This window comes from Rhea americana, unplaced genomic scaffold (assembly GCF_003343005.1).
Source record: "Rhea americana isolate MKP2758 unplaced genomic scaffold, rheAme1 scaffold_95, whole genome shotgun sequence".
In the NCBI taxonomy this organism is placed as follows: domain Eukaryota; kingdom Metazoa; phylum Chordata; class Aves; order Rheiformes; family Rheidae; genus Rhea; species Rhea americana.
The window spans coordinates 2,204,645-2,226,747 of NW_028187144.1; the positions used below are offsets into that span (position 1 = coordinate 2,204,645).

The 22,103-nt window shown below is 37.9% G+C and overlaps 1 protein-coding gene across 1 annotated transcript in view; it reads right to left on the minus strand.

Moving 5' to 3' along the window:
* Positions 1-1,505: 1,505 nt before the first annotated feature.
* The window catches only part of RB1 (RB transcriptional corepressor 1), a 91,625-nt gene continuing 71,027 nt past the window's right edge, over positions 1,506-22,103 (minus strand). Inside the window, exons 17-26 of the mRNA XM_085325002.1 lie at positions 10,021-10,139; positions 8,881-9,026; positions 8,169-8,314; positions 7,357-7,461; positions 6,206-6,319; positions 5,951-6,117; positions 5,719-5,749; positions 5,268-5,410; positions 4,736-4,785; positions 1,506-3,522 (exon numbers count right to left, since the gene is read on the minus strand). Coding sequence (XP_085181128.1) covers positions 3,449-3,522; positions 4,736-4,785; positions 5,268-5,410; positions 5,719-5,749; positions 5,951-6,117; positions 6,206-6,319; positions 7,357-7,461; positions 8,169-8,314; positions 8,881-9,026; positions 10,021-10,139 — 1,095 coding nt within the window. The 3' untranslated portion in view covers positions 1,506-3,448. The remainder of the gene's footprint in view (positions 3,523-4,735; positions 4,786-5,267; positions 5,411-5,718; positions 5,750-5,950; positions 6,118-6,205; positions 6,320-7,356; positions 7,462-8,168; positions 8,315-8,880; positions 9,027-10,020; positions 10,140-22,103) is intronic.

The window sequence follows — 22,103 nt, forward strand, 5'->3', positions numbered from 1 at the left end:
CCCAYTTGTAAGCTAACAGTCTGCAGAAAAGCAGAGCTGGAGAATTTGCATAAGAAATTTGTATCCACCTTTCAAAGAACTTAATGCTCTAATGAATTTAAGATGATTAATAAAATTGTCTGTGTCCTCAAAACACCAGGAAGTTACTCTGAAGCAGATGGGCCTTATGACCAGATTTTCCCCCACCCCCTTTTTTTAAAATGGTTTAAGATATTTCAACAAGTCTCATGCACTGGGGAAGAAACTGAAAGTAATTGATAAATCTCTCCAATAATAAATTCCTGTGACCTGTAAGAACAAACAGCATTTGGAAATGGAGGACAGCAGCAAGAGATTAAGATAGAAGGTATAAAACTGCAAAGAAAGAGGCTGAGAATCCACTGATTCATCCAGAGATKTCTACGCAGGCAAGCAATAGTCTAAATTCCCCTTATTGCCAGCAGAGACAAAAAAGGCCTTCACAAGGAGCAGTTCACCTCATCTACCTGTGCACGTCTAGCTTAGCGTGAGACAAGTGGCTCTCCACAAGGGAACGCTTCTCCACACTGACTAGAGGAGATTGAGCAGTGCTGCAACCCCTCTCCTTGGGCACCAAAATGCTCGTCGCATTTTCTGTCCAATTCTTCTATTCTGAATRCTAACTTTTTTTGGTTTCGGCGATACAGTTTCAAAACCCTATGTCATTCTGAAGAAATGACTGTCTCGCTACGATAGTACTCCCAAACATAGTAATGCTTTAAAATCTGAAAAAAGCAGTTTCAATATGCCTTTATTTGCMTGTGTATCTGCTTAAAAGCACGACTCGTGTGAAGTGTTTTTGGAAGGGGCAGGGCCCTGCAGGTTAACAACTGCATTTGGTGCCCTCAGCAGTACGTAGTGAACGCTGCTTGTGTAAGTAACAGTGGAAGCGCGGCAGAGCTGTGAGTCACAGGCAGCCCGGACTCCCGTAAGGCAAAGACGGGAAGCGTGCAAAGGCCAAGCGTCTGAAGCCACAAACCAGCCTGGGAGAGAGCAGCCACGACTTACACAACGGTTTTGACATACTGGGCTTCTTTCAGTAGTTCTGAGAGAAAAAAAAAAGTAATAAAATTAAAAAAACAGCTGTGAAGATCAGAGTGGTGAAGTGATGTGAATGCTTCTAAGTATGGACTAGAAAGACCTTTGAAGGATTTCTACAAGGGCTGTCACAGTGACCCAGATCAAGATACAGGCCTGTGTGTACAAAACACATTGCCAGTGGGAACCTTGGAACAAAAACTCTGATTACAGCATTTTCAGATCAAGTCAAACTGTTCCCAGAATGAACTCTGGAAACTTCCAAGATAACTACAAGCCCAACTGCAGTTGGATCTGGACCTCGGCACCAGCAGAGAATCACTGGAGATGCAGTAACCTCTGCTGGTACCAGCTGCAAGATCATAGTGGAAATGCAATACAGAAGGATGTCATTCCATATGAAACCTCCTTCTTGTCTAATTAAACAAGATTATCAAAATAACTATAAATCTTTTAAAAGCTATTTTATTTACCTGGAAAGGAGTGAAACTGATTAGTTGTACAAAATATTATCATACATTTGATGTAAAGCCTTCAGTCTGTTTGAACAAAAAGTACATTGTGACAGTAGAGAAATAATAAATGTGTTTAGGTACTGGACTCTGCAATGTTACCCCTGCAGTTCTCTAGCCAAAGGACTCAGTAAGATCATGGAAGAACTTCAACTGCTATAACAGAATTAAGGTCAAAGTACCCCAATGTTTACCATACATTGACTGTAAGACTCTGCAAAAAGTGAGAAAATAAACAAAGTACTCTAATACTTCTGTACATTTTTTCAAGAAAAAGTTGAAGCCGTATTGAGACTAAAAAACCCACCCAGATTTACTTTAAAATCCATTGGCAACTCAGTGTGCTGTCTGTAGAATTTTTAGTAGCTCTGGGATTAGGTTCTGACCAACACAAGAACTGTTCTTTAAAAGGCACTACTGTAAGTATTCTAGGGTCAGTTAAGCAATTTCTAAATAAGCTACTCAGAAGATGTTTTAAAATATGTTTGTATAATGAATAGCATGCTTTTCTACTATAACTGCTTTAATTTAAGCAGCTTAAAAAAATAAATTTCATAAAAATGGGTAATTTTAAAAGAGGACTTCATTTATTTACTTATATTTTAGTCCACTAGAAATAAAAAAGTACTTCCTTAAACTGGCTATTTTGCAATCTCTTTACCATCAAAAGAAAAAAAATCCATCATCTGAGTAAGTAACTTGCAAATACATAGGTGGAAGTAGTATGTTGTTTGTTTGTTTTAGTTGTGACAAGTCACAAGGAGCCTATTAAACCGCTCCCTTTTGGTAAAACAAAGCAGACGTCTTCCCAAAGCGGGCYCATGAAGTTCGGCTTTTGTGCAGAACCTGCAGTGAGACCAACAGGAGACGCTCGGCGCTTTAAGACTCCAGGCTACTCTCACCTGGAACCCAACGTCAGACACTCGGCTTTCTGCTATAGAAAACAGGTTCTGTGCCTCTTTATCTAGCTATTTGGTTTAGCTAAAATCAGGGTAAAACCGAAGTCATGTCAAGAACATTCTGTCATCAGGATTTTGGTATCTTGTGTGTACCAAGTGGGGTTGGGCTTTGGGTTTTTGGTTAATAAAATTTTTCAATATTAGAAAGGGCACTTTGAACATTTTGCATATGGGAAGAAACCTGTTTCTGGGACTCATGACACCTCTGAGTGATTCATCTTCAGCAAAATTCAAACTGATAAGAGCGTAACTGTCCTCTCAAATTGCAAAGGGGTGGGATCTGGGGATGGAGTACTATCTAATGCTACGTATCTGAGGTATGGATTACTGGTTTTAGTATGGCTACGTAATGAATTCATTTCGATTTCAGGTTGTACTTCCAATGCGAGTTCCTAACCCTGCAACTTCTACAACTGCTGTGCAGTTTAAGTTAATGAGAGTCTGATGTGGTAATTAGGTACAGTCTCAGAAATCTTTGCAGTATCTGGCCTCCAGTTCTCAAAATTTGCCAATAATACATCAAGTTCCAATATTAAAATGAAATCTAACAAACAAAATTAGTGCATTTCAAATCATTCTAGCTAACATTTTGTCTTTAGACAAGAATTCAAGCCAAGTAGACTAAATTGGCTGATACTAGCAATGCTGCAATAGGAAATTAAGACATTTTCCAAGTCTGTTTTTAAAATCCCCCCAAAATATATAAATTAACAAATTCAGTGGCTTACATTGTATACATGTTACATTATAAGGCAAAGTATCATGAGAAACATTAAAAATTAAAAAAAAAATCATATGTTTTCAACTAGCAGTTGGGAATAAAAAAGCAACTAAAAAAAAAGCAACTCAGTTAAAGGAGGCTGGAAAACAAAATCAAGCTAAGAGGAGCCTGCAATATGGCCCCTGGTCCTGAGAAGAATCTCACTTTTCTTCACTGGCTGAGGTATCATTTCCATCATTCAGTTTCTGCTTTTGCATTCGCGTTCGAGTAGATGCTACACACACACACACAAACACAAAAAGACAAATACTTAAAAATTATTTTGGACATGATAATTTGCAGCAAATAGGGGTAATGACACAACGAACAGAAGTATTCTATTCTCCTAAATGACAGTTCTCCTGCATACTATTGTAAATGCATAATTCTGAGTAAGCCCAAGCAATTTTTGTTGAATTTTACACACTTCCAGGAATCTGTTCTACCTATTTACTGAAGTGTTTGCTGTTCCTGAACTGAATCCTAACTTTCGTCCGTTTTCACGCTTAAGATGAGCAGTTTGACAGCATCACGCAGCCAGGCAGACGCTCCGGCTCCGGAGGGCAGCCATGCCCCGCAGCCAGCTCGCCGGCTGCCTGCACGGGGTGCACCTTCTCCTTCTGCGACACTGCACGGGGAACAGCGCGTCCCTTCCTAACCTCTGCCACAAGCAAGCACTAAAACATTTCCCCACACCCTAAAATAAATCAGCGGCGTTCGACTCCACAGTCGTGCCCATCTTGAAGAGCACCACTTGCTAGGTAAGAATTAATRGGCAAATCCACTCAGCCACAGAGCTTGGATTCCACCAGAGAGGAAGAAAGTCTGGCCAGACCAAGCGTGCTCATCTCAGGAGTAGGGAAAAAAGATGGGGGGATGGAGCAGTTTTGTTTTTAATGAGTTAGATGAGATTTTTATTTGAGAAATAGAATAGTGATCCTACAAAATCTGAAAGAAACGTTGAGCCACAGGAGTAGAAAAAGCAGTCACTAGCATTCTAGTATAAAAGACAAAGCAACGTACAAAATTTCATACATTTTTCCTGACTCCAAAGGTGTTCTGGGCAAATACTGCTGCAGCTATTATTGATTGATAGCTGCAAGCTCTCAGCTAAGGTGTTCTCATTACCATAAGTAACAAATGGGAACGTGTTGGCAAGCATTTAATTCCATTTTAAGAATTCTAGTATTTAGGAAGAACATGGCACGCTCATGCCCTTGTTCACAGGTAGTAGCATCGTCTATGCTGCTATGCCGTTTAATAACCCAGAAAAAGCTTTTGAGGATTTCCATTTTAATCTGCACTTTCAAGATTAGATGGAGCAACTACAAAAAAGTAAGCAAGTTTCTGAAATTACATTGATGTTGAGCAATGGTTTTAACCGAGTTGCCAAAAATTCTTATGCAAGGCGCTCACTACTGTGTAGTCAGTGAAAAAATAATACTCACTCATTTCTGCAAGCTTTTGTTGGAACTTGGACTCCTGGGGGAGGTGTTTGCTGCAGATAGAAAGTGTTCAATTAATAGAGAGTAAAATAGCTTTTTTTTCCTTAAAATTTTGACTATAAATTAGGATTACTTCATTTCAGTGCTGTTGCCTTCACTTATACAGACGCAAACTCGATTCCTCCCCCCCAAAAGACAGATATTGGAGACATTTACTACAAGAGATACTCTCCACTCAGGAGATGCTAGTTTTATTTATTTAAATCTGACCAAAGGAAACAGCACAGTTTAATTATATCTGCTAGTAATACTGGGATGCTGGATATGTAGGCATCAAAAATAAATCCTTGCTTCTGACATGAAGTGCCAAACTGAGATGTATTACACTACCATCTCATTTAGTATATTTATAAACATTCACAAATTAAGAGAAGACAAGTTGYATTTCTGTATTTTAAAAAGTCTTGAGAAACACATATGCACATATATATATTTTTAATGTTTCTCTAGTTTACTGGAAAGCCAAGCACAGTACCTTCCATCTGCTTCATCTTGCCCTTCTATATCAAAGCGCAGCCTCTTCAGTGGCTTAGGAGCAGTGCTTACTTCTGCGCTGCGCTTCAGCTGACAGTCACTGTTGCACACCATCTGGTTTATTTTTTGAAACTTTTCAGAAGTCTGGAATTACAAGAAAACAGTTTCAAAAAAAAAAAAAAAGCCAGTCAATCCTGAAACTGCTCCAGCTTTCTAGATCATCTGCTTAAATAAAAAGCTTCTAAAACTCTGYCAGTCTAAGAACTCTACCTTCTTTCTGAATATTTGAGAGGGGTTAACAAAGCATCCCAGTAGTCTTTGTGCTTACAAATTCCCAAAATACTACATTAGAGACATTCACTAGCCAGCTCTACAGCTGTCAGAAAGCTATTCCAGTTCCTCTGAAAGTTACATGTATGTAAGACCAGACACAAAAAAATCTTAAAACTCACCCCAAATGATTCACCAATTGACACCAAAATTCTGCCAAATGAAGAAGAGAAATATTTAAGAGTAAGTCACATTTAACAACATGAGACTCTAAATACAGGACACAAACTTTCAAACAGAAAAAAAATACAATAACCATAGACTATTAACAAACTACACTGAAGTTTTCAAACTTGCTTCCATCAAATCCCTTCTGATGCCTTTAATTTAGTCAAAGAAATGTTTGTAACCAACCTAGACCTTGGAGTCATCTTTGTGGGTGACTGAAACCCATCAGAGAATTTGTATGGGCTCTTCAAGGGCGAGATGTAGATGTTATTTCCAGCAGGGACACGCCGAGGAGAATTGGAAAACTGGTAAGGGCTGCGAGGAATGTGTGGGATAGGTGACAGAGTGGGAGGCTATAAAAATAATAAAATAACAATGAGATTTTTATTCTGTATGTATTCCTATTCTATTAAATAATACTGAACACAGCTAACAGCTTACCCTGTTGGAGGCATACTGCAATATATTCGTTTTCAGCTTCTGCATAAACACTAAATTGTAGAAGACTATAATGGAGTCATACTGTTCTTCCCTGATAAGAACACGTTTGAAAGTCTCCACGGGGTGAGAAAAACCATCCATTGTTGGGGGGGAGGGAGAGGAAGAAAAAAATTACATTTCACAAACTCATAAAGTCGCTCGTTCATGTTAGATAACAAATGCAGTGGCGTGTATATTTTCTACCAGTCACTATGACTGCTGCTTAGAATTTTTCTATATTGTTTTTTCAAACACATCAGTAAAAGCACCCGCTTACTTAACTGGCCCCTTAGTACAGATGCAGTTCACCAGCACGGTAATATTTTCCAAATTTAAGCTTCACCTTTCATCCCTCCCCCCCAAAATGTGTGAAATGTCATAAAAAGGTCTGGCTACTGTGCACACCTTACAAAGCTAATAATCCTCCCTACTGACCTATGTGGATAACATAGTTCTTTAAATTTGGAGATAGAAGTCAGGGGTTTAGCCAGGATGCACCCAAATATACAATGAGAGTTGCTACTAGAAGGACTGCTACAGTTCACTTAACTGTTTTTTCTATTKGTTTAAGATGTTGTGCAAAAACCTGAGCTCAAGCAAGCCTCATAAATTGAGGGGCATAGTTATCTTAGAATTAAGCCAGTGATTTTAGTAAGGCTCCCAATACATACCTATTTGATATATAACTTTATTTCTATTGAAATCATCTACAGAAAGTAACCTAAATACCCTGCTCAACTCCTCTTAAATCTCAATGGGAGTTAGGTATCTGTCAGAGGAAGCTAGGTTGCTTTTGAAAATCCTATTAGCACCTCATCTGAATCTCTGTTTAAAAGTCTGCCCCACAGTCTCAAAACAGAACCAAAAACTATTATTTAGTATCTCTAATTAAAAAGGCAGAATTAAGTCTGCTTTYTCAGGAGAGTTGCCAAACGATTTGTGCCAGATGTTAAGAGACACTTAGCATTAGAACCAATTTTCCTCTCTACAAATGGAGAGGCTGCCAAGCAGAGAGGTCTCCTTTGCTTGTACATGAAGAGAAACGGACAGACGTGGAAACAAGTGTTTTTATAATATTTTTATGGAAGGATAATACTAAAGAATTTCCATACCTCTTGATTTGTATTGGGAAGCTCCTTGTATGCTGAAACTATTATTTTAAATCTAAGATCTACATTCTTTACTTTGCATATGCCATACATGGAGCACATCATGATCTGTTAAAGAAACAAGAGAGAGACCATTGGAAATGGAGCAAATGAATTCAGGTTCTTCATTTCGAGTTAAAAAATTTTATGATTTCTTGACACCAAATGAAATTTTAGCCCCTCTGAGAGCAATAGGAGCTTTGCTACTAATTTGAAATGAGGACTTCACTCATGGTCATTAGGAAACAAAAGTAAAAGCTCAGTTTATGAGCTTTCTATTACTGGTTGCATTCTGCAAACAGAGGTGCAATTCAACATCACAAAAATTTCCAGAAAATGAAATAAGTCAATTGTTCCCTCCATTTTTGAAAGACCACCAACTAATTGGAGCTGATACCATCTTACCAAATTCACATCTAAAAGCCTATTTCACAAACTGCAATTTTATTGTAGAACAACAATACATTTTGCCTTCCAAAAGAAAAATAGTATTTTATAATACAAATTAATAGAAACTTTCATTTTGCTTTATTATTTTGAAAATACTTATAAACTGTACTTCAAAGTAACTGCCCGTGCTTAAAAAAAAAGCTGGGGGAGGAAGGGAGAGAGAGAGGGATGGGAGACCAAATATGGACTTCACTCTATCACAATAGCATCTAAAGAGAAATAAAAACTCAGATTATAATTTGTAATGGTTAAAGAACTTGCAAGAAACATTTTGCTCAAAAAATCTATAGATTTTTAAACTTATTTTAAAACTTTTTTAAAGTTACCTGGTCTAAGTGCCTGTCTCTCATAAGCTCATATTCATTTTGCAGTGTGTGCTGGAAGAGGGTCCAGATCAGCGGTTCCAGGTCAGGATGTTCAGAGAGAAGCCGATAAAACAGGGTATGTAATCGAAGATAGGCCAGTCGATAAACTTGAGAAAAATGGAAAAAAAATGAACTGCATTGATAATAAAAGGTATACAAAATAAGAGGAACATAGAAAGGACAGACAACGACTGAATGTTCACTGTCTTCTACTAAAAGGACTACAAGCCATCAAATGAAGGCTGTAAAAGCCAAGTTTAAAATAAAGGGAAAAAGTCTTCATACAACAAGCAGTGAAGTCCACACTGAAAGATGCTGGGAAAGCATTCAGGGGAGGCATGTATGCTTGCCTTGTTTCTAAGATTCCCTTGGCATCTATTTGTGGCCACTCCTGTAAACAGGATACTGGACTAGATCAACAGCTCTGAACCAACATGGCCTTTCTTACAATACAGAGATAAATTCTTGCTTTGAATTTACGGTGGGTAGAGTGCAAGCATTAACCTGCTGGTATAATTTTATTACTATTTCTTTCAATGGCAACTGAAGGTTTGTAAAGCATCTTTATTACCGATTTCTATTTTAACTCTTTGAGATTTTGAACTCTAAAATCCAAAAAGGATAAATAACAAGAGTTAACTCCACTATCTTAGTACGTTCAGAAGCTACAAACCTTTTTTGTAGAACAGTGAGAGGGAGGTAGATTTCTGCGGTTTCTGTGTTTGGGAAGTCACAGTGACCTGAGCATCTGGAGTGGAAGTAGCATTCAGAGGGGGGCCAGATGCCTTCTTCTTTGGAGATCTCACAGGAGAAAGATACCTGGAGATTCAATATGCATTAGGTACTTTAACATCACAAAATGAATAAATGATTTTGTACTAATAATACTTGTGCAAACTCTTTCCGCTCCCACCACGCAGAAGAAATGAATTGCTACTGTAACTAGCTATTCCCACATCATATAAAGTTAGAGGAACGGCTGCGAGAGCTGGGCCTCTTCAGCCTGGGGAGGAGAAGACTGAGGGGGGATCTTATCAGTGTGTACAAGTACCTGAAGGGAGGGTGTCAAGGGGACGGGGACTAACTCTTTTCAGTTGTCCCATGTGACAGGACAAGAGGCAATGGGCAGAAATTGAAGCACAGGAAGTTCCGCCTGASCGTGAGGGGGAATTTCTTCCCTGTGAGAGTGACGGAGCACTGGGGCAGGTTGCCCAGAGAGGTTGTGGAGTCTCCTTCTCTGGAGATCTTCAAAGCCYGCCTGGATGCAACCCTGTCTAGCATGCTCTAGGTGACCCTGCTTGAGCAGGGAGGTTGGACTAGATGATCTCCAGAGGTCCCCTCCAACCTTACTGATTCTATGATTCTAGAGGTATTGATTAAATACTACTCTGCATTCCTTGCTGTTAAAGCTCTGAACAGCAGAAAAAATAGAACAAAYTGTTAATGACAGCAGAAAGGAGGAGCTGTACCACCAATTTCTTTCTCACACACCCCTCCGCTTACCCTTCTTTCAACTATGTGTTCAAGCTAAAACTGTTTCATAGATATTTCTAAGTAAGAGGACTTATTTATTGCTAGGCAAGTATGAGAACAGTTTCAATTATAAGTTTAATGAGTTTGGAAAAAAATATTTCCACAATCAATTTAGTAAGATTTATACATATTAAAAATAGCATCAAATACAATGCACTGATCAACATAATTTGCACCACATCTAACAAGCAGGAAAACAGAATACACGTAAGTGGATTTAAGTATTAAGGAAGACACTAACTTTACACTTCACTAGATGTCAAGCATGCACGTTACTTACAGGTCTGCTGCAGTGTGATTATGTTGGAGAGGCAGATTTAGAGTGGAAGCAGGCTCAGGCTGATCAGCTTGGCCTTCTCGTTCCTTTGACTGCTTTATAAGATCAAACAAAGGTGAATCCTAGAAAAATCATAGTAACAGCACATTATAATGAGAAGAGGTAAGCACTTCAGATTCCAAAACATCAATTTGATAATAAAATACACATGAAAAACAAAACAAAAAAATCCACACATTTTGATTTTGTGTCACATATCAGTACTTTAGGCAAGGCAGCTAAAGTAAGTTTGAACCTACTAAAAGCTAGGAGGCACCAAGTAATGAAGGAGGATACAAGTGAAATGGAGAAGGACCTGACTGAAGCAACAACAGTATTATTGCTGACATTAATAATAAACAGCAGCCTTGCAAAAACAAAATCTCAAGGCTTTTGCCATCTATTTGTCACATAAGGAGTAGAGTTATACTGAGACAGGAGGTTTCTGCATGGGAAAATATTTTTGCACTACATCTAGAATTAGCTTTAAAAATCACAGAGTCACTAGCTTTACGTTTTCCTTAAAGAGGGATACTCATCCTTGACCATAATGTTGCCTCCAAACAATGCAGCACTGAACTTAAGAGCTAACAGAAGAATATCTTATTAAAAGACAGCTGCCTTCTGACAGTGGAAAGTGGTGTTAATAAGACTGGGAACAAAGCAGGCAAAGGCCGACATCCAACGTTTTCCTCCAAATGATCCCCTAAAAGACAGCAGTAAAACCAATCTGCTCAACACTTTATACATAACGAATGTATCTTCTGGTTGCCAAAAATCTATTTGTTCCTATATGCTACTAATATCAAAATATAATGGCACAATTCTGTAGCTACAATAATGAATAAGAACACAACATGCACGTAAAACAAGTGCAAGAAAAAGGCAATAAGAGAAGGTCTGGTAAAACTAATGTTAAGACTTATCACATTCAATCTTATTTCTTAAAAAAAGAAAAAAACCTGCAGCATTATAAATTCTTGCAACTTTTCTTTATACCTCAAGACATTTGGACTTTTCCTTAAGAGTCTCAGCTGCTGGGGTCATATGATTACGAGAAACTCTCGATTTCCATTTTTCTTCTAAAATATCTAGCTTTCATGGACGTGAGCAGCAGCTTCAAAATTCATCAACTAAAAGCTCAGAGCAACAAGATGAAAATGACTTGAGATTTACAATCTCATATTGTGTAACTTTTAAAATTATGATTTTGGCAATACTGGAGCGGTATCATCCATAATAGAGAAACAACAGTTACTGACTCATAACCACATAGTTGTTTCTCCATCATTTCTCAACCAGATCAGCTTTCGGACTTGTTTGCATCATCTTACGCTACATTTAGGAGTGCACATTTATCTCACACATTTCTTTCAATACTGTCCTTCCTGGAAATGCATAGACATGACCTTCTCCATTTCTCATTCTTCTAGCCACTTTGCTTGTTCCTTTTTATTATTCCCATAAGTGCTTCACTGTGCTCTGAAGAATCTGATTCCTTCCTAGAGCAATCACTAACTCTTTGTGAAAACATCTCCTGACTCGTTGACCAAGAGTTAATCCAGCTGCACCGTTCATGCCACATTTCAACTATTTATGGTTGGAAAAAATATTCTCAATGAAGCATCAATAACAGGAAAGGGAACTGATACAGGGGAAAGAGAGATCAAGGAATGGAAGCAAGAGTTTCAATTTTTCAAGTTCTCACTGAAAACAAGCAGTTCCAGGTCCTCTCCGAACCCTGCTCCAATTTTCACTATACAAGAGTGTGATAAGATGAGGGGACAGAGCAACTCATGAGAGGGATCTGCCTGCTTTTACACCATTTTGCCCTCTTCCTTTGCTCCTATTTGCCAGCTTTGACTGACTTATGCAGAGGTTGAAAGACTGTGTCATGTGCTAGAACAGCAGAAAGTTAACATAAAGAGCAGACCTGAGTTAAATCAGCTCTGCAGAGAACCGAGCAAAAAGGACTGRGAGCAAAGTAAAAAGCAGGAAGGGGCAGAAAAAGGAAAAGAGAGTATGAATGCTCCCATGTTTAGTGGCAACAGCCTGCTAAATCAGTTGATTTGCACATGAAATTGTACCCTACAGAAATTTAAGAAAAGTTACTGCTTTCCATCAGTTCAGACTACGTTAGCAGGAGCACAGTTCTGGCACAGACAAACTACTTAGTAACTGAGTAATAAGACACAGCAAGTCCAATACATCCTTTTTTTGGCTGCCAAAAATTTTAATTGACACAGTGGTTAAAAACGCACCACAATAAACGAGGTTTCACCACTCTGGCTCCCTGCAGCGCTAACGGCGGTGCAGGCAGGCCAGCCTCGGCAATGGCGAGACGTGTTAAAACGTTCACTCGACACGTCACCTTGGGCAAAGCAAGGGCCACCGACCTCTGACTGCAGAGACTGTATTAGGGCACGAGGCAGAAGGGGGAAAAAAAAAACAGAAACCCCCCCCCCCCACACACACACACTACTAAATTCCACCAGGTCTACAGGCTAAAGGCAAGCGTTCTGACAACCACAATTTCCATCTCTTAGCTGACAGTGCTTCAGATAGAGCCATTTCTGTTCTTTCGCCAGCGGCGCCTACCAATATCGCTTCCAAATGCAGAGCCACATACGGCAAAGGAGAAGCTGGTAGTTCCCTGCCAGAGCTGGGACCTCACAAAACCCAAGAGTGTGCCATAAAGCAGAAATACACAGCAGCCRGCACTCTCGAATCTCTCTTCCCTCTAAAGAATCGATCAGTTATTGATGGGTTTAATTATATACTTTCTTCCTTTCCTTTACCTTTATATAAATAGGAAAAATACTTATTTAGTGACTCTGAAGCACATTCTGCAGCTTGCAGTGATTTTTTTCAACACAACATAATAGCCACAAGACTTATCAGCGCAAATTCTGTTCAACTTCAGTCACACTACTGGGTATTCAACAACCTACATCTCGCTCTTGAATGAGCAAAATATAATGTCAATAAGCAGACAATTGCCAGYCCCCTAAGTAACTGTCATAAGAACTTTAACCTCAGGTCCAGTTTTATCTAGCAGGAATGTTTATTCAATAACTTGCTTCTAAAGTGACATGGCTCACACTATCTTTCACAAATTTTATACTGCTTTTTAAAGCTTTCAGGAGGCACTTTAGGTCAACAGGTCATCTCCAATGCATTCCTTCCATATCAAGTTTTGCATAGATTTTATTTTCATTTAATGCTAAGTGATTAATGTTACTAGATACAGTCACTGAATAAATTTTGCTAGTAAAATTAAATACTACTTTTCATTTGAGATTTCCATGTGATGGCTAAAGAAGCCTTAATTTTAGTGTGAAAAGGGAGAAACCAATTAAGACCTAATATTTCTCAGGGTCTACTGGTGTGGCATGAGGTATGTATTGGCTACTAGCATGAGAACCAAGAACAAGGCTGAAATTTGACTCAATTCCCTCTTAAGCTAACCAAGGCTAATCATAACTGTAGCAGTAATCAGTTCTGTTAAACTTAGATTAGGCAGGGGTTAGTTAGGGAGCCTCTGCAGGACATTTCCCTGCAGCAATACCTGCATCGCAAACATCTGCAGAGATATTTTTTTCCAGTCTGCAAGCTCCTTTCATGGACAAAAGGGGCTGAATCTCTTGTTGGTTAATCTTTATTTGGCTATGATGAAATTAGAGGATGCAGGAGGGCTTCCCAACTTCCTRACCTTTGTATCAGCTGTGTCCCAACTCTGTTTAACTGGGCTTTGGTTTGTATGAGAAGTCTAAGTGAAAAGGCCTTAAATATAGAGAACAGCTAACTTGGGGTTAAGGTGTTGGCCACCTTGACTACAGAGGAAGTCCCTGAGCAACTTTACTGCTTGGCAACTGAAAATAAACCTATAAACAGTGTTAAATTACAGTTTACAGTATTTCAAACACTGCTCTTGTCTTTGTTTCCTAGTGCTTTACACTTCCATGCTTTATAAGAAATTCCTAATCAATTTTTCATTATTTCCTCAATAAATTTTAATATTATGTTTATCACTAAACTACTTATCTGTCTCAGTTCCTTGCTACTTTTCATTTTTCATAACACTACTACAAATTATTGTATCAATCAATCCAATAAATATATATATATTTTTTGGTAATACACTAAAAGCTGAATGAGATTTTGCAATGCAAAACAAAACTGATTTGGAATTGACAACTTTCAAATGAAACTGTAAAAACTGTACTGGAGCTATCAATTCACATTCCACTTTCCCATGACAGAATTACACACTTAGAAAGTTGATTTTTGTATGCAACTGTATTTTCAGAAGTGTCACACAACAATTAATATTTGTAATCATGGAAAAATTTAGGTCTGCCAAACAATATATACTTCACAGTCTAAATTTAAACAATACCATTATGATTTTTTCATAGTAAGTAAGCACAATGTTTTACCTTTGTAYGCACACAGCTTCTGCTAAATGAGTTATGTATTATGTAAATTATCATCTTATTAGGGCTTATTTTTATAAAATTTATGAAGAAAAACAGTGAAAGCTGTAGTAGTAAGGGTTTAATTCATTTAACAATACTATTAGATCCGTTTTTAATTTCTTAGAGCAAACATTTTTTTTTAATACAAGTCCTACTTCTGCTTTACTGGCAGGATGCTTTAAAATCAAATGCAATGGTGATTTATAAAACACAATACTATCGTTAAAGCTTTGTGAGAGTCTCTTTTTATGTAAATATTTAATATGTGGAAAAAAAAAGCAGACAAAAAAAAGACTTAATTTGGATCATTTGAGTGTGATATTTTAAAGGGTTTTTTCTCCACACACAAGTGAGTAGGAAAGTCAAACTAAGATGGAAGTGAGAAAGCACAAACTGAAGGAGTTCGCAAATCACGAAAACTCCAATTGTTTGTCTGACGTCTTTGATACAAARCTTGCAAACAGCTGATCTGAACGTGGCTGTCCTAGCCTCAGGCCTATTAAGAATTTTCAAATTCAGTTCTCATATCCCAGTTTCCTTCTAAAATACAAGAACTGTTATTAACCTAGAAAAAGAGGAACTGCTCASTGGTCTGCCACTTAGGATACATCATGAAAATGGGAAACTGAATTAGAGACYCTGTTTTAGTGAATGTATACATATATATTAATATGAAAACATTAATATAACTTTAACAGGTGAAATTGAGATTCTCTACTGTAAGTTATTTTAAAGCCTAGTGGAAAATGATTTCAAACTTTTTCAGCTGGAGAAGAAAAGCCAGGTCACCCGCAGCCTAGATACGTATCTTAAACTCATGTTGGTTTAAAGAAGGCTGCAAATCCATTACCTTTACAGTTTTGCAATAATCTAGCCTTTCCTAGAAGCCTCCAGAGAAAACTTAGTGAACTCTAGTAGAAGTCATAAATTATTTCAGAGCAATCAATACCACAATCTTTCCACCCTTCCACTTCCAAATACACTCTTCKCCAGATGCCCAGGTGGTCTTGTATTAACTAATTCTCTACGTCRTATTACAAGTTTTGTCAGCAAAGGCTCATGGAGCCACGACACACAGGCCATAAGAGCGCCATCAAGACATATTTCCTAGCAAAGGAGCAGGGCACACATCAAGATAGCCATCAGAAGCTTGAGAGGCCCACCTCACCTGCACCTTCCCTAGAGTTTTTGGGGAAAATACAGGAAACATGAAAACAAGTCAGGAAGCGTATCACAGCATGTGAAAAAGCTGATGGTCACTCTTAGATATTTGCAGTGATACCTTTTTTTTTTTTTAAAAAAAAAGGGAAAAAAATAACAACCACTAAACCTTAGCTAAATTAGAGTGAAACAAATCTGCAAAGCTTAAAGAGCTCCATGAATTCCAGCAACCTCATTTTTTCCCCAATTTTTAAACTTTAGCCACAAAGATACTAAAGTTTTTTTTTTGTTAAGACAGTGACTAATTCTATGGGTATGTTCAAAAATACTATGCAGACTGATTATAATGCTCTGCAAATAGGTGAACTACCAACAGAACTATTGCTTTGAAGTGCTGTAAAGCAATTGCCAGATGAATCCTGAAAAATTAACCATGGTATTCTGGATTATTCATGTTTACCCAGGCTGGGAAACTAATTTTTCAAAAATTACTTTGAAGTTTTGAGAAACAACAACAACAAAAAAAAAGAACAGCATTTTTTTATTCAACTATGTCGTTCAGGCTCCTCAAGATGACACAGCAGGAAGCATTCCTCCACATGGCTTAAAGTATGTGCTTGCACCACTTTCTTCAATAGTTTTCCTGCTTGAGACTTGCAGAAGTTGTTACACTTTTTAACAAAGGAAAGGCTTGCTGAGTAACTGATGAGTTAATACGCGGCATGTTAAAGCCTTAGCTACACGCATACTAAGCCAGCATTCCTCCAAAAGGCACAGTCCCAAACTCCTCCATCAACCAGCTCCCTCCTCCTCATCATCTCCTGCTTCTCTTGTGTCAGCAGAAATATCTGTRTGGCTGCATGGAGAACTGAATCACGGCTTTTTRTTTTGTTTTTATTTTATTTTTTTTAATACCTTCTGGGAGAGAAGGAAAAGGAAGGGCAGGTTCATTTAACATTCAGATCAACTCCCCCATCTAGATCACCTTATGGCCATAGGAGGAATAGACAGAAACATGCAGCTGGAGGATGACAGCACCTTTCAGGGGTAGTAACAGGGTAAAGGCAGGCATGTCAGGGCTCTCAAATTCCAAGATTTCTCCTGGTAAGCAGTTGACAAGTCTGCAAATAGGGTGATCCTACAGACTGTGTTATGTTTTGATGCTCCAGAAAGGTTTTGACAGCTTCCTGTAGGAAAGGGTCTTTAAAAAAAAAAAAATACTGTCACAAGATGGATGGGAACACCGTAACTGGTTAAAAGACTGATATCAAAGGTATGAATAAATGGTCTGTCTTCACAGTGGAGAGAGGTTATCAGTGAAGTGTCTCAATCTCTGCTGGGAGAGCTGCTGTTTAATGTTCACCAATGACCTGGAAAAAGGGAGAGGCAGGGAAGGAAAGTTTGCTAGTGGCACAAAATTATTTAGCTTAAGTAAGAAAACTAAAACTCACTGCAGAAAGAGCTCATGAAACTCAGTGATGGGATGATAAAATAGCATAACATTCAAGGCTGATAAAAAAATAAAGAGGGGGGAAATGATATTAGCTTTACATAAATAAGAGCTCTAAAGTCATCATTGCTCCAAAGAGATATTTAGTATCTCTGTAAGCAACTCTGAAAACCCCCACGCAGTGCTCAAAAGTCAAGGTGAACTTGCTACAGGATTACTAGCAAAGAAATAAAACAAAACGTTATTATTMTAACCATGGTACATCTAACTGTCAAACTAAATTATCAGGCAATAKGATTAAAAGCCAAAACGGAATAGTTTTCCATACAACCTAAGAGTTCAGTTGTGGAACTAATTACTACAAAATGTCATGGATATGGAAAATGTACTTTGTTCCAAAAAGCAACTACACGTGTAGATCCACAAAACACTACAGAACACAACAATGTGCTGTGTATTTCTGGCTGAACRTTATCTAAGAAAATAACACTGAAGGCCAGCCCGGCACATATTTTTTCCCCCTAAGCAACTGCAGCAAGCTTCTTCCAGATGGATCCTTGGGCTGAACTCGCAGCGGCTGCTGGAGAAACAATCTTATCTGAAGCAATCAGTGTGTTTACTGCCTCGCTCCCCACTGCAACCTTGCCTCCATATGACTAATTCTTGGACAAGTCTGACTTCTCAAGATTTCAAAACTAAAGCCAAAGGCCTCCGAGGAGCTGCATCAATACCGGTTTGTCGCCCTCAGCACAAGAAGTCCTGTACAGCACAGAAATGGGGACCTACCCAACACGAGCCATCTGACTGACGGAAATGCTGATGCACCAGGCAKCAACAAAATGTCCTGCCAAAACTTCTCAGCGGTGAACAGCCACCTTAAACTGAAAACACTCTACAGGGTGCAAAGATTTTTTCAGCAAAGGAAGTCAAGAAGAGATATTTTAAAAGACCGTTAGTATAACTGCAGTATTTTAATCATTATTTCCACATATGAAAAATAACTCAACTTGGGAGTAAAATAGCACACCCAAGCTCTAATTTCATTCTCTTTACTAAAAAAAGGTATTTTTGAYCCCAAAATTGTTCTGAAAAAAACACATAGCTACTATAGATAGCAATCAGATCGCTACAGTAACATCATCACACTAAGTAGTTTACTCTTCCTAGTAGTTTCAGTTCTAGTCGACTTGCACAGTTGCAATTCTCAGAATAACAATTAAGAAAGGTGGTTCCAGGAATTATTTTTCCCCAACACAAGTGTAGACATGACATTCTTCTCARGTCTCTGATCTTCTAGCTGGCAAAATACTCTGGTCTGATTACAGAGAAGCATTAAACATGTGGATGAAAATAAATTAGCAAAATGGCATGCTGATGAAAACATGCAATGTTGCCTGCCTCTACTTTAGCCAGGAAAAAAAAAAAAAAAAAAGTAAAAGTCTTATCTCTCATTTTTATTGCAGCCTGTGCCGGAAAGCGTGAGCTCAGATTTTACACGATACACTGCAAAACAACGTTTCTCATTTGCATTAAAAATGCCAACTCTTTGAACAGCCAAAGTTACGGCTGGTAACACATATTTTTCTACTGAAAAAACTTTTAACAATAGTTTCCTTCAGATAATGACAACATAGCACTTCCTTCAGATTTTCAGTTAAAGCTTTCTAACCAGTAATTCTGTTAAATCTGACATTTTTTTCCAGTTTGTCATTAGCAAGGCAAATTTAGGCACAACATGTCACTAACTCCTCTTAATCCAGCTAAAGCACCAGGTATGCTGGAAAACTTTTGTAGACTTCAGTTAAAAAAGGGTTAGGACAGCATCTTTCACCAATAGCACCAATGATTCAATGAATTCCGAACTGAACAAAAAAGATACAAAAATAAGCTGCAGAAGATGTGGATCTCTAGGATGAGCTGCAAATACAGAGAAACTAATTCTCTAGAAAATGGACAAGCTTACTCCTCTCTTAGCATTAGCTTAGGAAAGTGAGGTATTCCAAAACTATTAAAAGCAGACTGCTGTAAAAGMAAAAATTACTACAAATACTTTGCAATAAGCTTCATAGAGTCTAAAACCAGAAAAATAGTAGAAATTAATTGGACTTCCAAAAATAATCTTATATAATGTCATGCTTCACGTTAAAATCTGGCAACAAAAATACAAAAGGTGTTCGATGCAACAGTTTTACAGTGACCACTTTTAGAAATATTTCAATCTGAAAAATCACACAGGAAAACGAAAAGATGGAAAAAAGTTATAACAAAACTATTAATGCAGCAACATTTTTAGGCATAAATCCACTCTTTAAGAAAAGAGTTTCGATCTTCATTTAATCCAGTACTTTTGTGCCCAACATTACAGAATGCGTCAAGTTTAGTTATCTCAGTCTACACCTCGTATGTGTCAAAGCAGACAAAACCTGGCAGTCATCATGTTCTGATTAGCTTTCAAAGCAGAAACACATGCAGAGCCTCTGAGCGCTTTGTTGACAGAATTTAACAAAGTATCTGCAATTAACAATTTTTGCCTTACAAACAGCTATTTAACTATCAGATAAAATATAATATAATGGAGTTAGGGAGTAGTGCAGTGGAAATTCGATTAACAACAGAATTGGAAAGAAAAAAGTCTTGGGCTGTGAAAATACTACTTAGTCTTCATTAAAAATACATTCTTCCCAGTCTGAAAATAAGAAATTGAATTTTGATAGCTTGATGCAGAATTGTAAAACACTTACTGCAGTAAAAGTCATTTGGAAAAAACCAAACTTTTCAGTAACTTAAATCTGGACAGATTTGAAACAAAAAACCTGAAGACATAGGATTTCTCTTTTTTTAAAAAAAATATTATATCAATTTTATACCTACAGTTTAGACTTTTTCTAACAGATTTAGTATTTTAACATATACTAATTATTTTTCCTTTTGCACTCTCTCAAAGTTTTATATCTAATTCTCAAGTGGTTATTACTTTCTATTCAAACTATGCTGCTCTTCCTACCCCCAGGCTTTTTCCTGGTTATCACTTCACTCCTCCTCCTTCTCTTGAGTAGGCTTTGTCAAATACAAGCAATAAATCTGTACAATCACTCCAAAACAATTCTAAAATTAGTATGTGTGCATTATCTCTTTTTATAGATTTGAGACAGAAAAAAAAATGCARCTAAAAGTCATCAACAAACGAACACCCCTAAGAAATGGAGTCAAAAACATTTTGCATACAAGCCACACAGTTTATCCATGGAGCTGTATACCTTGGGACCCTCAAAGATATCAAGGAAACCTTAATGCAACACAATGTAACTTATATTTGTTGTAGCACACTAAGATGTAGCTGGCCTTGCAAAAAAGGGCAAAAATTCTAAATAATTTATGTAAGATGTAAAGTAACCTCCAGAAGCATGTTTATGTTGTGAATTATGGGCAGAACTATAGTCTTTTGGGCTTCAGCAACACCTGCAGGAAGCTCTATCCAGCATTTCTGAAATTAAGTCCTTATTATTTTTCAGAAAATAGTGTAAGATACTATATATTGTGCTTTTCCTCATAGCCACAAACAAATACATCTTCATCAGTGAAGGCTCTGGAAAAACAGGTTTGCTAATGGCAGAACAATTCCCCCTCAGATATTTAGAGGTAAATGATGCAGAAAATTACCAATTTATTTTGCTTTAAAGTACTTYGTTTCCAGTTTGACCATAGGGTCAAGCATAAATGCTTTTCCATGTAAATAAGATGACCTAATATATAACATTTGATTACTTGACAGCATACAGGACAATTACTAAGTATTACAATTGTTCAGTATTACTCGGCATAAAATAAGCTACTTGAATTCACCTTAGCAGTTAGGGGTCTAGTAGAAAGAATGGCTGGAAAGAATGGCATATTGTCAGTCTGAATTATCTGATTATCGAACAACAGAAACAAAGAGTGTTGCAGTACAGTCAGACGTCGGTGCCATAGAATTGTTCTTGAAAAACTGAACCTTCTTGCATTCATAGCTTTCTTCAAGCTTGTTAAAAATTAGACCAAGCTATTAGGTGTCCAAAGTATATATGAACTTGCAGATTGCAGCGTAAAGATTTTAGCATGTTTTTGCACAGAAACAGTTGAGTGCTAAAGTAGTCAGGAAAAAAGCAGGTAGACCGTAAGTCCTAGTGATGCCCATGGAAACTGCAGAAGCGTAGAACTCTCACCACTTCTGTTCGGACGATTTCATATGAAGTTGGAAAAGCAATTTTAATCTTATKCACGTCTGAAAATCAACAGTTATAGCACAAAGATAATCGTTTTTTTTTTTCTAAAACACCACATACTCTGCATGTCTCCCTTCACATTTGAAGGGTGCCAGTGCAAAAACTCCCCTCACTCAATAGGTGAAGTTTGCTGTGCTGAATCCACTGAAGGACGCACACACGACACCCACTTTTTGAGTGCATAGCCCCCTTTCCGCCCGATATGGAATGCAGAGTTTGATTTCTAGGCTCCTTATAAGATATGTAAGGACAACTAGCTGCCTCAAAAGCGTAACTTTAAAAAGTCCTCCTGGCCGAGACGTACCTAGGGCCAGCCAGCACTTGCCTAACTGGGGGCTTCAAACACGGGTGCTCAGCTGAGGGACGGGAGCGGTGGTCTCGGGTCCTCAGATGGCTCATGAGAAAACAACTGCACTTGCATTTTAAATGCCAAAATTAAGAAGCAGCACATCCTGAAAGAATTTCACAAGTTTCTGAACACATTAGTTTTTGTTTGTTTTTGTTTTTTGCTGCCTAGGTACAGGGAGCAGATGAGTTTATGTAAAAAAAAAAAAAAAAAAAAAAAAGGAAAAAAAAAAGAAAGAAATTTGCACAGCCTCTGCCCTCTCCTTCCTCTGTGCAACCCTTGCTCATTACCTGCTTATCTTTCAGCTATGTTTCTATTGTCATCTAATCCAAAACAGCAACACACAGGAG